Source organism: Penicillium cosmopolitanum (assembly GCF_028827165.1).
Source record: "Penicillium cosmopolitanum strain IBT 29677 chromosome Unknown utg000006l:49.0-5199605.0:1.0-5204138.0, whole genome shotgun sequence".
NCBI lineage: Eukaryota > Fungi > Ascomycota > Eurotiomycetes > Eurotiales > Aspergillaceae > Penicillium > Penicillium cosmopolitanum.
The window spans coordinates 3,169,281-3,183,231 of NW_026622676.1; the positions used below are offsets into that span (position 1 = coordinate 3,169,281).

General features: G+C 50.5%; 5 protein-coding genes across 5 annotated transcripts; 3 read left to right on the top strand and 2 right to left on the bottom strand.

Moving 5' to 3' along the window:
* Window positions 1-2,983: 2,983 nt before the first annotated feature.
* On the top strand, window positions 2,984-4,135 carry N7509_005705 (glycosyltransferase family 32 protein; the record flags this gene model as incomplete). Its single annotated transcript, XM_056630342.1, has 2 exons — window positions 2,984-4,034; window positions 4,107-4,135. 2 exons carry the CDS (start codon window positions 2,984-2,986, stop codon window positions 4,133-4,135), a joined length of 1,080 nt encoding a protein of 359 aa, XP_056489644.1.
* Window positions 4,136-5,544: 1,409 nt separating this feature from the next.
* On the bottom strand, window positions 5,545-6,964 carry N7509_005706 (cAMP-dependent protein kinase; the record flags this gene model as incomplete). The annotated part of the gene is made up of 4 exons (XM_056630343.1): window positions 5,545-6,264; window positions 6,338-6,462; window positions 6,543-6,632; window positions 6,715-6,964. The coding sequence occupies 4 exons, from the start codon at window positions 6,962-6,964 to the stop codon at window positions 5,545-5,547; spliced, it is 1,185 nt and encodes a 394-aa protein (XP_056489645.1).
* Window positions 6,965-7,681: 717 nt separating this feature from the next.
* Window positions 7,682-8,650, bottom strand: N7509_005707 (V-type proton ATPase proteolipid subunit; the record flags this gene model as incomplete). The annotated part of the gene is made up of 6 exons (XM_056630344.1): window positions 7,682-7,718; window positions 7,815-7,900; window positions 7,967-8,051; window positions 8,110-8,216; window positions 8,316-8,396; window positions 8,603-8,650. 6 exons carry the CDS (start codon window positions 8,648-8,650, stop codon window positions 7,682-7,684), a joined length of 444 nt encoding a protein of 147 aa, XP_056489646.1.
* An 856-nt stretch (window positions 8,651-9,506) lies between these two features.
* Window positions 9,507-10,007, top strand: N7509_005708 (uncharacterized protein; the record flags this gene model as incomplete). The annotated part of the gene is made up of 1 exon (XM_056630345.1): window positions 9,507-10,007. One exon carries the CDS (start codon window positions 9,507-9,509, stop codon window positions 10,005-10,007), a length of 501 nt encoding a protein of 166 aa, XP_056489647.1.
* A 26-nt stretch (window positions 10,008-10,033) lies between these two features.
* Window positions 10,034-13,283, top strand: N7509_005709 (Rho1 guanine nucleotide exchange factor 1; the record flags this gene model as incomplete). Its single annotated transcript, XM_056630346.1, has 2 exons — window positions 10,034-13,138; window positions 13,200-13,283. 2 exons carry the CDS (start codon window positions 10,034-10,036, stop codon window positions 13,281-13,283), a joined length of 3,189 nt encoding a protein of 1,062 aa, XP_056489648.1.
* Window positions 13,284-13,951: the final 668 nt, after the last annotated feature.

A 13,951-nucleotide genomic window follows, 5' to 3' on the forward strand; every position in this document is an offset into this window, starting at 1 on the left:
AGATCTTTGCATGAGCGAGATTATTCCGATTGACGACTTTGGGATTCAGTCAGCCCTCGAGTATCTCCTGCGTCTCTTCTCTCAGTCTGCTGGTCCATTGGGAATAACTCAGGGCTCCCGGAAGTGTGGGGAATCGTGGCGTCTCTTCCACCGCTTGCAAGTGCCGGGACCATCAGGCAGCATGATTGAATGATCGATGTACTCCGTACAGAGTACGGGGCACGGAAGCATTGAGGGAATTTCCATTTAATGTGGTGATCTGGTCTTGCTGGGCCACAGTCAACCCTTCCTCGATGTCGAGCGTGATCGCACTTTATCCTAGTCCCCCTGCATCATTATCATCATCCACCTCGGCAAACCAGACTCCCCCATCACCTGCCATTTCAGCGGCAGCTCATTGCGCCCAGAAGGTGGAGAAGTATGAGAATTCGTACGTTCTATCGTCTTGGACAATAGGAGGGTCTTGATGCTCAAGTTCCCCTCGGCGTTGGCGGTGACTTAAGGAGGCGCGTTAGAGCTGGTTATCATGTTCGACAAGAAGTAGGTCATTTGTGCAGTTATCTGCATCTCGTCTCGTACTATTCGGTCAGGGCGACCGTAATGGAAGTAAATGAGATCATTGGGGTGCCGTCTGCCGTCTGCTGGGGGCTGAGGACAACTTGCGCGATGGAACTGCCGCTGTTAAGGCGCAGTAGCCGATGTACTTGTAACACATCCGTTAACTAGTTTCCCACCCGCGCATTGATTCTTGGTGCACATTGATTATCCTTTCAAGTTCTGATGTCGGTATAGCCACTGGCAGATAGTGGGTTTTCTGTCCTATAAAAGTGTCTTGGATATACTTGGCGGTTTTCTTGAATGTTAATGGGGCTATCCTCGATATATATTAAGTTATCTCTTTCTAGGTCCGATGTTGGGTAATCTGGACTAGTCATGGACTCCGAGTCGGGCTCTTGCTAGGCAATCCATGAGCCTAAACATGCAAGTTAAGCACTGTTACTACCGCCTGGTCAATGCTTCCACAAATAGCTTAGAGTTCTCGAGAGTGCAAGCAACAATATCTGTGCATAGTCCTACTAATATTTTCTTCTCCCTTTTCTATCTGTTCCATCTGACCGGTCCTCGGCGTGAAATTTGCATCCAGATGTCCTTGCGTACTAGTAACTTCACTTCGACCGCGCGAAATAGCGGGATCGGGGTCACCACAACTTGAATTGCTGAATCGTGGTTGTTTGGGAAGTTTTGATGTTAGCGAGAACTGTGAAAATTACAAGGCTATCATAGTAGACTATAGTAAGAATTAGTACTGTGTAAATAGTAGTATTTCCTGGTTATACCTAGGTAGTAGTAGGCGACCGGTTGCGTTCCCTACATACTACTAGTACTAGGTATTAGTTAACTAGTACCTAGGTACACTTTGAAGTTCAGCCTGCTGTTATAATGGGAATAATCAAATAGTATATATGTCTAGGTTTGTAGAGAATCCTACTAGGGATTTACGATATGTCCATTCCCAGATTTTGGAATTCTGACCGCTCGTCGCTTAGAAACAAGGTATACGTCCGGTGGCGTCTATCGGCCACCGCACCTATTGTCAACTTAAAGTCAAAGCTTTGGTTTCTGTTGCCTCGTGCTAGTGTGCGTGCATAACCGGAGCTTGGCTGGCTTGGCATTCCCAGATCGACGAAGCTTGTTTGACCAAATGATTCAAGTTCGCAGGGGCCGATTGTAGTTTCTTCAAATAAAATAAGGCCAGCTCTTCCGAATACTAGTACTTATATAGACTAGGAGCTAAATATATTTTGTGAATTCTACATAGTGCCCAGGTGTGGCATTAGGACCGGATACACGGCTCAGGCTCATCATCGGTGAAGAAGCCCCCTGTGATATTACCGCCTAGGTACCTGCTGGCCCCTGCCCTAGTCTGACACCTAGCGTAAATGAAGAGTCTCCAGGAGGAAACCCAAGGGTGCAGATGAATGTTTCACGTCTTCGAGAAAGGGCCGATCCCATACCTAAAGGGGCGTTGGACTACCAATACTGCGCAGTGACGACGCAACTATCCGACGCCAGTCACGCTAGCAAGCGCCTTCAATCAGAGAACAGACCGAAGAAGACATCCATGGAGAAATGAGAGTCACCGTGGGGTTGCACGATTCAACTTCAATAGGAAGCTCAGGATCAGCTTATCAAACTGCTGTGTTGAGCCTCGTATCTGTCTCCAATTCGAGAGCGATCGCCCCCGGGGCCGCAATGGCGCAATCGTGGGGAACAACTTAAACCAGATGGTTCAGATATCACCAGCTTAAACAGCCTTGTTCACAAAAAGGTGACAATGAGGGGACACTTGAAGAAAGATGCCCCAAATACTCGTAATTCCGTAGTCTCGGTGGCTGCAAGTGCGGGCCACGTGAATGGGATCCACCCAGCAAGATGTCGGCATACGCAACCTTCCCAGGATTCGTCCACTTTCAACTCTGACGGTGCTGACTAGTGTGTTCACGAGTGAGAGGGAAACCATTCTGGCTTCTTTCTCATTCGAATCCTTCTATTTTTCATTTTATATATCCCCCTGTGGTCGGCCCCAGGTTCCTGATCCATACTACCGTGTGGTACCTCCTATTTCTGTTTGCGGCGAGCGTCGCATTCTGGAAGACACATTTACTACCACGCTACACCCAGCCCCAAGGAGAATACCGCCATGCCAATTCTCCGATCGCCTGAAGCTTAATCTCAGAACGCATACCTACGATCCTGTCCCGGCAACCTAATTGCCTCTCGAATCGCATCCCTCTTGAGCCGAACCGAACCAAACCCGACTCGAATCGCCGAGCTTCGCGCCTCGCGCCTCGCCCTCCCACGCCACCCGCAGAGGTCCTGGTTAGCAGCCCGACTCAACGGTGCGCGTGGCTGTCGATATCCTGACAGGGGGGCTAGGAATTTCGATCTGGTTGCACGGTCGCACAAAACCCCGCTGCCCACCATGCCGACGCTCCGAAAAGCCGTCTTCGCCGTTATCTGCCTGGTCGCCTTCGTATTCCTCATTCGCTCGACCCGGCCAGCCACTGACATTCCCGGGGTACCAGGATACAAGCCTGTGCAAGATATTTTTGCAGAGGAACAGGAATTGCTGCTCAACCCGAAAAAGAAAGCCAAGTCCCGACAGCAGCAGCTGTTCGGCCCGGCGCTAACAGCCCCGTTGCGCGATCGTCTACGCTACCAATTCCCTTACAAACTCGAGCCCCATTTTCCCGCATATATCTGGCAAACATGGAAGTACGCACCGTCCTCGAGTCGATTTGATCGGGACCTGCGCGAGGTCGAGGCGACATGGACGGAGATGAACCCATATTTCACCCACCAGGTGATTGGCGACGACACCCAGCGCCATCTTATCGAGTATCTCTACGGATCGATGCCGGATGTCTTCGAGGCCTATGACTCCTTACCGCTGGCGGTGATGAAGGCGGATTTTTTCCGGTACCTCGTACTGCTTGCTCGCGGTGGAGTTTATAGCGACATCGACACCCGAGCACTCAAGCCTGCCCATTACTGGTTACCAGAGGAACTCGACCGCTCGACAATCGGATTTATGGTCGGTATTGAGGCCGATCCCGATCGACCGGACTGGCATGATTGGTACTCACGTCGCATCCAGTTCTGTCAATGGACTATTGTCTCCAAACCGGGCCATCCGATCCTGCGTGATATGGTCGCTTATATTACGGAGGAAACGTTGCGCATGAAGAGAGCTGGGATTCTCAAGGTCGGCAAGATGGATAAGACTATCATGGAGTTTACGGGGCCCGGAGCCTGGACTGATGCGGTCTTCCGCTACTTCAATGACCCGAATTACTTCAATATCGTGCCCGGGGAGAAGAACGTCACTTATGAAGACTTCTCCGGCCAAACTACCCACCGCAAAGTCGGTGATGTGGTCGTCTTGCCTATTACGAGTTTCAGCCCTGGTGTTGGACAGATGAACGCGGGTGATACCGATCATCCTATGGCCTTTGTAAAGCACAATTTCGATGGTAGGTCATCCACCCATTTCACATCTTTTTTTTCACCCGAAATCATAGTCTAACCATTTTTCTTTTCTCCAGGCACGTGGAAGACGGATCCATCTCTATGAGGCAAATTCTTAACACTGCTGTTACGCTAAAAGTCCCACCTGTCGCCTTCTTGGATTCTTTCCTTTAACAATACCCTTGTCTTGCCTTCCCGACGAGACACCCACCCCGTACCTGGCCAAACAAGGAAAGAATCCCCTTGTTTGAGCATCAAGCGACATCTTGCCGAGTCAAAAACCGCGAGATTCTACCGACCACCTTCCTCTCCCCCCTTCTCACCAACTGTGACCATTCTTGTCCTTCTGGATATCGGGCTGCAAGCGGCCTTTTTTGGATACGTCCCAGGCATGGACGATTTATTCATCATGGAGCGCGTCCATGTTTCACGATCCGTAGTACATATGATTCCCATACTTATTATGTTTTATAACCTACCCCTTTTTTGTTTGCTCCAAGCTTATTGCTCTATCGACGTTTCAATGACTAGATCGAAGAACCTTCCGAGGTTTAAGAATATATTTTTATCCTTGAAAGCTCGACTTTGAAATCTTCCAATTTTAGAGATGATACTACTAGTACTAGTACCAGCCCTGGAGTACAGTACTAATAGCCCTGGACTCGGAGTTCAAGTTAAAGTTACTACTGCCCAAATGGTAGTACCGCCCGTGACCACTGGCACCTGGGCAGTAGTAGTGGTCACCGCGCGAAAATCTTCTGGGATCATGGACGGGGAAACAGAATTGGAGTATCTCCGAAACTGAACTTGAAGTAGTATATATATACTTGTCGGTTTGTGCAATCATTCTACTAAGCATAAACCCAACAAAAAACGTGAAAAAGAACTTGAAAGAAAAAAATAACACGCCACTTGATTATTGCGTCCCTGTCTCCGGACTTCAAAATGCCCAGACATAGCTGTGGCATTCTTAGACAGACCGGTCGATGATAGATCAAATCCGAAATAGAATCGCCAATTTGGGGGCTATTCGATAGACCGGGACTATCAGACTTGTGAGCAGGCTAGGCGGTGACTTCAAGATAACGGCAGAGTGTAGAAACATTGCACTCAGTCATATGAGAAGCGTGAATTCCCTGATTTGAAAGTGAGAGAAGGTATAATCCAAAGAGATTACCCTGGGGTATAAGGTATTGTGCGAGCGGGGGTATTGTAGGTGGATAGTCGCCATCCAAGGCGAGGGTAGGGAGTATCGGGTCAAGGGTGAAGTTGCAGACTTTCCAAGGTTGATAATAGCCCAACGAAAGGAAAACTGGAGGTGGTCTCGCATTAACCGGCTATAGAGACGCGGGATGATGTACGTTTCTGTGTCCATAAAGCGACGGTGACAGCGACAGCCCGATGGGTTGTTCGGTCTCAGCCCAACCCGTGTTGAAAAGGGTAAGTTGCTGAAACGAAGTATATGCACGAAGCAACACGTAATAGAGAAGATGAGAGAAGGAGCCTCTCTTTTTATCAAAAGTCGCTGAAAAGAGGCTCAAACTTCTTCTTAAGGTCATCGGTGTAGAGGTTTTGATTTCGGTTGTCGGAGTCCGGGTATTCTTCAAAATTACCCGTATCCGCAGGATGTGATACTCGGGGAATGATCGGGCCTTTGACTCGATGATAGAAGAGGTCGTCCCAAGCAATTCCTTGGAAGAAAGGGTGGGATTTGACTCGAGCCGAGCCCCCCGAAATATAGCCCAAACGCTCCGACGGATTCGTTTTACAGAGCAAAGAGACAATATTTTGCGCAGCGGGGGGCATGTTCGGTGGGAAACGCAGGCGTCCCTCGACAATCTGTTCGTAAATACGCATTGGACTTTGGTCCCAAAATGGAGGTTGCCCTACAAGAAACTCGTAGATCAAGATTCCGAGAGCCCACCAATCAACAGCCAGTCCGTGGCCGCTGTTATGAATGACTTCCGGAGCCAAGTATTCCGGAGTACCACAGAGCGTGTAGGTTTCGCGGTTGTGTACTTGTTTTGCGAATCCGAAATCGACTAACTTGATATGGCCATTTGCGTCGAGTAGGATATTCTCCGGCTTTAGGTCGCGATAAGCCACCCCTTGTACGTCATGTAGGTATTCGATAGTCATGGTGATTTCGGCCGCATAGAACTTCGACGTTTCTTCGTTGAAACGTCGGGCACGTCGGAGATAGCTGAATATCTCGCCTCCGGGGCAAAAATCCAACTGCTAGTGATTAGACTGCTGCAAGAACCCGTGGGGGCTAGGAGTAAGACTAGATAAGAGAGACCCAACGTACTAGCATATAAAGACATTGTTCGTCCGAGAAAGAGGCGACGAGGGTTGTGATGAAAGGGTGTCCGACTACTGCGGCGAGGGTTTTGCGCTCGTTGCGCACATGTTCAACCTGCTTCAGCTTGATCACTGTTTGGTGATAGATCGCAGTGGTCAGCGCTGGCCCTGAGGGTGGTCGCATGCAGCTTTGCGATAAGGACCATACTAACCATCAGCCTTGCGCAGAACTTTCAGCGCATACACCTTGTTCTTGTCCGGTTGATCTTTTAGTCTTGTGAGGGAAACTCGAGCGAATGTGCCTAGCATGTAACCAAAGAATGACGGTGAGATTCTATCAAAGACACACCATGCGGCTTGGGGAGGGAGGAAGGGAGTTCAGACCTGTGCCTAGGGTCTTCAAAAGGACAAAATCATTCACATGCAGACTTCGCGACGAGATCGAGAGCTGTTTTTCCTCGCGGCGCTCAGTGACAAGAAACGGATTTGCGGATCGCTGCGGAGGACGGCCGGATTGAACGAGGTGCTTGTCTCGCTGGTGGGTATCGCTGGGGCGCATTTCGTTGGATCTTGAGGCGATAGTACTGCCTTGCAGATCACTTGGTGCCGAATGTTGGAGTGTTCCGGTGGCCATTGCAACAGCAGAGCATAGTAGTCTTCCCTCCGCGACTCGGACGGAAGATTAGGCAAAAAAAAGAAAAGTATAGGAGCCCACCCGGTTAGCGCGCCACCAGTTTCGTGTCGGCAGCCAGCTTGATCCGGGGGTGATATTCAGACCAAGACAAAGGTCATTTGCAGAATAGAGATCCGCTGAGGTAAAAACGCGGAGAAGAATGGGAGGAGCCTTTCACAAGAATCGCGGGGCAGAGGAGATGGCAAAAGGAGAGTTCTGCCAGCTCTGACGTATTTCTATGGGGGCGGGGCTACGCTCTTTCCTAGTTCAGTCCCGAGGTGAGCGAGAACGAACGAGAACGAGAACTACGGTGATAAATCGGAATCTTAATTCTTTGGGCTGGGCCCCCTGCTATTCGTCCCGAATTTAGTATATGCGAACATGTGGCCCCCTTATAATACATCCCGAGAAAAAAAAAAAGAGAAGAGTGAAACAAGAGTTAAACAGCAATAGAGTCTTTGCGATTCCAGTGCCAGCCAGCCCGGATCGGGATTTAGGACCTGGACCTGGATCTGGGTCTTGATCCTGGTCTCGATCTTCTAGCGCGCAGGGCCCTCCTGTCGCCAATACGCTGGGTGTGACCTAATGCGATCTACCTGTGGACGGGAATCATGCAAGTGCGCGAGAGGGGGAAGCGATCATATAGAAGGCATTTGCGAAATGATGAAAAGCGCGCGCTCAAGACTTCGAGTTCAGGATGAGACCAACAATCAAACTAGTATCGAGTTAGCATCATGGTATCACAAAGGACCTTGAAGACGGCTTATTCCGGGGACTTCTCCTCGTCCTTCCTCTTCTCCAGCAGACATACCCATAAAGACCAAGAACTTCGCCGAAAATCAGAATCAAGATCATGCCCACATAGACACGGGATTGTTGCATGTAAGCCCGAACACCCTAGTAATGTATTAGAACCCAAATATCTTGCGTTTGCGATCTCGGAGGCAATGGAGGAGCACATACTGCATCACCAACAATTCCAATCGTGTAGCCGGCCGCGATACCGGTCAATCCGACCGACAGGCCAGCTGCGAGATGCATAAACGAACTATATCCTCTCCGTCAGCCACCAGTCCTCCACTTCCGGGTTATTTCGTCAACCATACGTGTATAAGCTCAGGTTATTTGTCGGACTCAGTGCTTGCGAGATAAGAACGGCGACGACGAGACCATAGACTGCAATGATACCGGACATGACGACGGGGATGAGAGACTGCAGGATCGATCGAGTTGGTCAGCTTGTGTTGCATCGGAACCCCCGAGAGCTGGATTTGCTTGCCTTCATGATCAAGTCAGATCGGAATGTGCCAACACCTGCAATACCAATTCCGGACTTCGCTGTGCCGTAAGCTGCTCCTGCCGCTGTGAAGCTGTCAGCTGCGTGTCCCCATCGCTCCCAATCAAGAATCGACAATTCCACGATCCACCAAGTTGAGAAGCCACATACATCCGAAGACCATCTTCACCGCCAGTCGTTAGCATTCAGTTTATCGAGTCAGAATCGAGGAGTGTCGGAACTCACTGCAGCGGCAATGCCGGCCTAGAGGTCGTCTGTTAGTATAGTTGCACGGAAGCTGGAGCTCATGGGAGACCACTCACAAAGGAGAAGAACGGGGCGAACTTGGGAGCGAGCTCGCTGTCCGCCATGATTGAGGATGTATTGATGTATCAGATGTTGTGAGGAAGCTTGAAAGAGAATAGAGAGGGGGGGGAGGAGGAAGTAGGGTGGAGTGGGAGGTGTCCTTGAAGGTAAGTAAGTTCAACGTAAGTCCCGACTGTGTTGCTCCTGGCCGCTGCTGCGGTTGTTGCAGAGGGTCACTTGGCCCGCCGTAGCGCATTGCCGCGCTTCTCTTCGGGTATGTGACAATACCATACCACCTCCCTCTCCGCCTTGACCATTCCCCTATGTATGCCGTATCATGGGCGCTAGTAATGGTTATACCACCCGTCAATACGTTTACCTCCTCTCCTGGCCGCTGCTGGTTTCCCCCCAATCTATCGCTGCATTTTCAACAATCACCTCCCCTCCTTCTGTCCTCCTCCCCCCCTCCGCCCCCCCCACTATCCACCCACTCCAACTCTCTCTCCATTTCATCCTATTATTCTCTGGGCTTAGGGGAATGCTGAGGGTATGAGATATCAGGGAGCCCTGACTTTGTTGTGCTCACGGCTCCTGGCACTCGACCTTTAAATCCCGCCAAACCCCCCCCCCGTTTACTCCGGAGGGAAGCTATCGACTTACTGATTGCTTAAATACGACTCTCAAATACTCTCACTAGGAATCTTATACCTCAGTGAGATCGCCGTTATCGCCAGTCCCCTTCATTCCCGTTGTCTACGATCTTTGAACAGAACTCTTGCGACGCCCTGAACGCTCTCTACGATCGACCCGGATACCCTTTTCTACATCCATTTCCCATCCTTTCACCATACAACATAGACATCGTCGCCCTTCGAACTTGGAAATACACATCTCTCTCGGTTGCTCGCTGGTGTGGTGAACATGGCGGATTTGGGGGGTCAGCGTAACCGGAACTACCGGCCCTATGGCCCTGCCTCGAATACACAACGAGATGCCGCCTTCAACGATATATTTGGGGGCGTACCTCAGGGAGGGCGCTCGCAGACTATGAACTCGCAAACCCCACAGTTCTCCCAGGGTCGTGCTCACACAATGTCGTCGCACACCGTGCAGCCCCAATTCCAGAGGATGCCACCGCCGCCAACACGACAGGTCCCGAATGGATACGGACCGCCGCCATCTGCGCCGCCAAATGGATATCCTCCCCCGCCGCCTTCCGGGCAATACCAAGCATACAATCCTGCGGCTGGGTCTGGGGCCGCGACAATGTCGTCGCAACCACCACAACAGCCGCGACCGTACCCGGGAGCGGGGGACGTTTCGCTTATCCTCGACCCCAACGCTTGGATTCTAGACCAGGCCCGCCACCCCAATATGCGGATCCGCGGGACCTGGGTCGGCCGATGCCCCCTCCAGCCCTAAATTCAGATGCGACGAGATCTCGATCGATGGCGAAACTCAATGGACCATCCTACCCAGCCGTCCCTCCTCCCGCCCCACCTAGCAATTTCAACCACACCTCCGCGGCTGCCTCGCGTCGCGAGCCTTACTACTCTGGATCGAGTATGACTCAATTGGGCCGGACGGTTCCAGAACGACATGGCAACGAGCGAGCCATGTCTATGACCACCTATGCGACGGAACGAGAAAACCCTCACATCTCTTCTAGTGGAAGAGCGATCCCGTCTCGACGCCCACCATCGGGTGGTCATGATCCATTATCTGCGGCGGCTCCGCCCCCAGTCCCGGTCCCGGTCCCACAGCGCTTCGACTCCATGCCTGCCGATGTATCAACCGTCGCCGATAGCTATGCCAAGCCTCGTCCGCCCAGCGATGCCTCAACTCGATCTCGCACGATGTCAATGGCGTCGACGATCATGCCGGACCGCACAATGAGCGTCCAGAGTGGAGCAACCCAGAGCTCGAATGGCCAAACGACCCTTGTTTCAAGCAATTCGCATCGAAACAAGTTGCCTGTCGTTTATCCTGCTCTGCTCTCGCGTGTCGCCGACGTGTTTCGGGAGAAGGCCCCATTGGGTGAACGACAGAAAAACGGCCTTTCGTACCAGAATGCTTTCTCCGGTACCGATGCCGTTGATCTGATTTCTCTCATCATCAGAACCAATGATCGCAACCTTGCCCTGCTCCTCGGCCGCGCATTGGATGCACAGAAGTTTTTCCACGACGTTACTTATGACCACCGCCTTCGAGATGCCCCCGGAGAAGTCTATCAATTCAAAGAGACCATAGGCGAGGACACTGTCAGCTCGGAAGTTAATGGAGTGTTCACCTTGTTGACTGAATGTTACTCTGCCACCTGCACACGCGACAGTCTATGCTACTCCATTGCTTGCCCCCGACGATTGGAACAGCAATCTAGACTGAACCTCAAGGTTCAGCCGGTTCTAGGAACGACTACCAAGGGCACCTTACCCATTGATGACGACGATGACAATGATAACCAAAAGTTGTGGATCAACATGGTTCCGAAGGAAGTCTCCGACGCCATCGATGACAACGAGAAGAAGCGACAAGAGGTTATTTTTGAGATTATGTACACCGAACGCGACTTCGTCAAGGACTTGGAATACCTTCGAGATTTCTGGATGCGGCCCTTGCGTGCCGCGGGCCCCGGGACAACCTCACCCATTCCAGAGCATCGACGGGAGAAGTTCATTCGAACTGTTTTCGGTAACTGCTTGGAGGTGCTCAAGGTCAACGGCGGCCTCGCTGAAGCTCTGAATTCTCGCCAAAAGGAAAGCCATGTCGTCAAGTCTGTTGGTGATATCTTCCTCCACCATGTGCCCAAATTCGACCCTTTCATCAAGTATGGTGCAAATCAGCTCTACGGAAAATACGAATTCGAAAAGGAAAAGTCATCGAACGTAGGCTTCTCCAAATTCGTTGATGACACGGAGCGTCTGAAGGAGTCCCGCAAATTGGAACTGAACGGTTATCTCACCAAGCCAACCACTCGATTGGCTCGATACCCCCTTCTTTTGGGATCAGTCTTGAAGTATACAGCCGACGATAGTCCCGATAAGGAGGACATTCCGAAGGCCATAACCTTGATCAAGAGTTTCCTGTCCCGTGTTAACGCCGAGAGTGGAAAGGCCGAGAACCACTTCAACTTGGTGCAACTCAATGGCTCGCTCAAATTCAACCCAGGAGACTATGTGGACCTGAAGCTTACTGAAGAGAACCGACAAATGCTGACCAAGATGGCATTCAAGAAAACCACCGCTGAAAGCTCAGAGGTGACGGCATATCTCTTTGACCACGCAGTCCTTCTTGTTCGGATAAAAATGGTGAACAAGCGTGAAGAATTCCGAGTGTATAAGAAACCCATACCGCTTGAGCTTCTGGTCATCCCGCAGATGGACGAAGTCATCCCCAGGGTTGGAATTTCAAAAAGACCTTCCTCCAGCCTCTTGTCTAACAAAACTTCCCCGCTGCCTCCCCCCGCCAAGGACGGCCAGCTGCCAATCACCTTCCGTCACCTTGGCAAAGGTGGTTATGAGCAGACCGTTTACGCCACCTCCCCAACTCAGAGGAGAAAGTTCATTGAAATGGTCGAGGAACAGCAAAGGAAGCTTTGGGAGCGGAACAGCAACTTCTACAACAAGACAATTCTCAGCCAGAATTTCTTCTCTGCTGTTAATCGGGTGAATTGCTGTGTTCCAGTTGATGGTGGACGGAAGCTGGTTATTGGTACCGACAGTGGCATCTATATCTCTGATCGCTGGCCTAAAGACAAGGCGGCCAAGCCGAAGAAGGTCTTGGAGGCTAGCCAGGTTACGCAAATCGACACTCTGGAGGAATATCAATTGCTGCTGGTTCTGGCAAACAAGACCCTCTCATCCTATCCCATGGATGCTCTTGAGCTAGGAGAGGACAACAAGAATGCCCTTGCCAAGCGCCCGAAGAAGATTCAAGGCCACGCCAATTTCTTCAAGGCAGGTATCGGTCTCGGACGTCATCTTGTCTGCTCGGTGAAGACTTCAGCTTTGTCCAGTACTATCAAGGTCTACGAGCCGATGGACAACCTGGCCAAGGGCAAGAAGAAGTCTGCTGTCAGTAAGATGTTCCAGAGTGGCCAGGATACTCTCAAGCCATTCAAGGAATATTATATCCCAGCCGAATCTTCTTCGATCCACTTCTTGCGATCTACCTTGTGTGTTGGTTGTGCTCGTGGTTTCGAGGTCGTCAGTCTTGAAACCACCGACACCCAGTCTCTCCTGGATCAGGCCGATACATCTCTTGATTTCGTTGCACGCAAGGAGAACGTCAAGCCCATCCATATCGAGCGTATGAACGGAGAGTTCCTCCTCAACTACAGCGACTTCTCCTTCTTCGTCAACCGCAATGGATGGCGCGCTCGTCCAGACTGGAGAATTTCGTGGGAGGGTAACCCGACGGCATTTGCGCTTTCATACCCGTATATTTTGGCATTCGAGCCCAACTTCGTTGAGATCCGCAATGTGGAAACGAGCGAACTGATTCATATTATGACGGGAAGGAACATTCGCATGCTACACTCTTCCACTCGCGAGGTATGTTGACCATATGGTTTCCCATCCTCACTCAATCATGTACTAACCCATTTTCTTGCAGATCATCTATGCCTATGAAGACGAATCAGGCGAGGACATAGTTGCTAGCTTGGACTTCTGGAGCAAACCCCAGAACCAAATCTAATCTCGCTGAGTAGCTGAGCATCCTCCGTCTCGCCGCTTCCTCTCAACCTACTCCTGCCGAGCTGCCATCCCAGCCCTGTCTAGCCCGGTCCAATGGCTTCGTCTCTCCCTCTCACCTCTCCAATCCCCTTCACATCTTACCGAAGTCCAAAAGAACATCTCTGTCTGGAAGACTCATTTTCCATTTTGTTTTTGTTTGTACAATGGAGCGCAAATACCACTTCTTGCGTGTCTGCTTTGTCCTATTTTTCCTCCGTCCTACTGCGGTCTGCGTTAACCTTTTTGTTTCTGTCGTTGCATTTTTCTTCTTCTTTTCTCTCCAGATTTCTTTTTGCCTTCTCTTAAAATTTTATTGATTTCTTTCCACCCCCACATTGATTTTGCCTTCCCCCTCCTTTCCCCTCCGCATGGCCTGCGAATGTATTGACCATGTCTTGTTTTTTTTTTTTCCTTTTAGCTTTTTCCTTTAACCATTTTTTTCTCTCTTTCTTTCCTGTACTGTTGAAATTTTTGAGGTATTCCATTACTTCCAATGCTATTGATGTGGAATGCTGTGCTTTGAACCGGTAGATCATCTGTGGTAGCTTGAAGATATCAAACACAATACATAATATGGATTTTGATTTCTAAAGCTGCAATCATGTGTCATGTTTCAATGCTGTAGTGCAT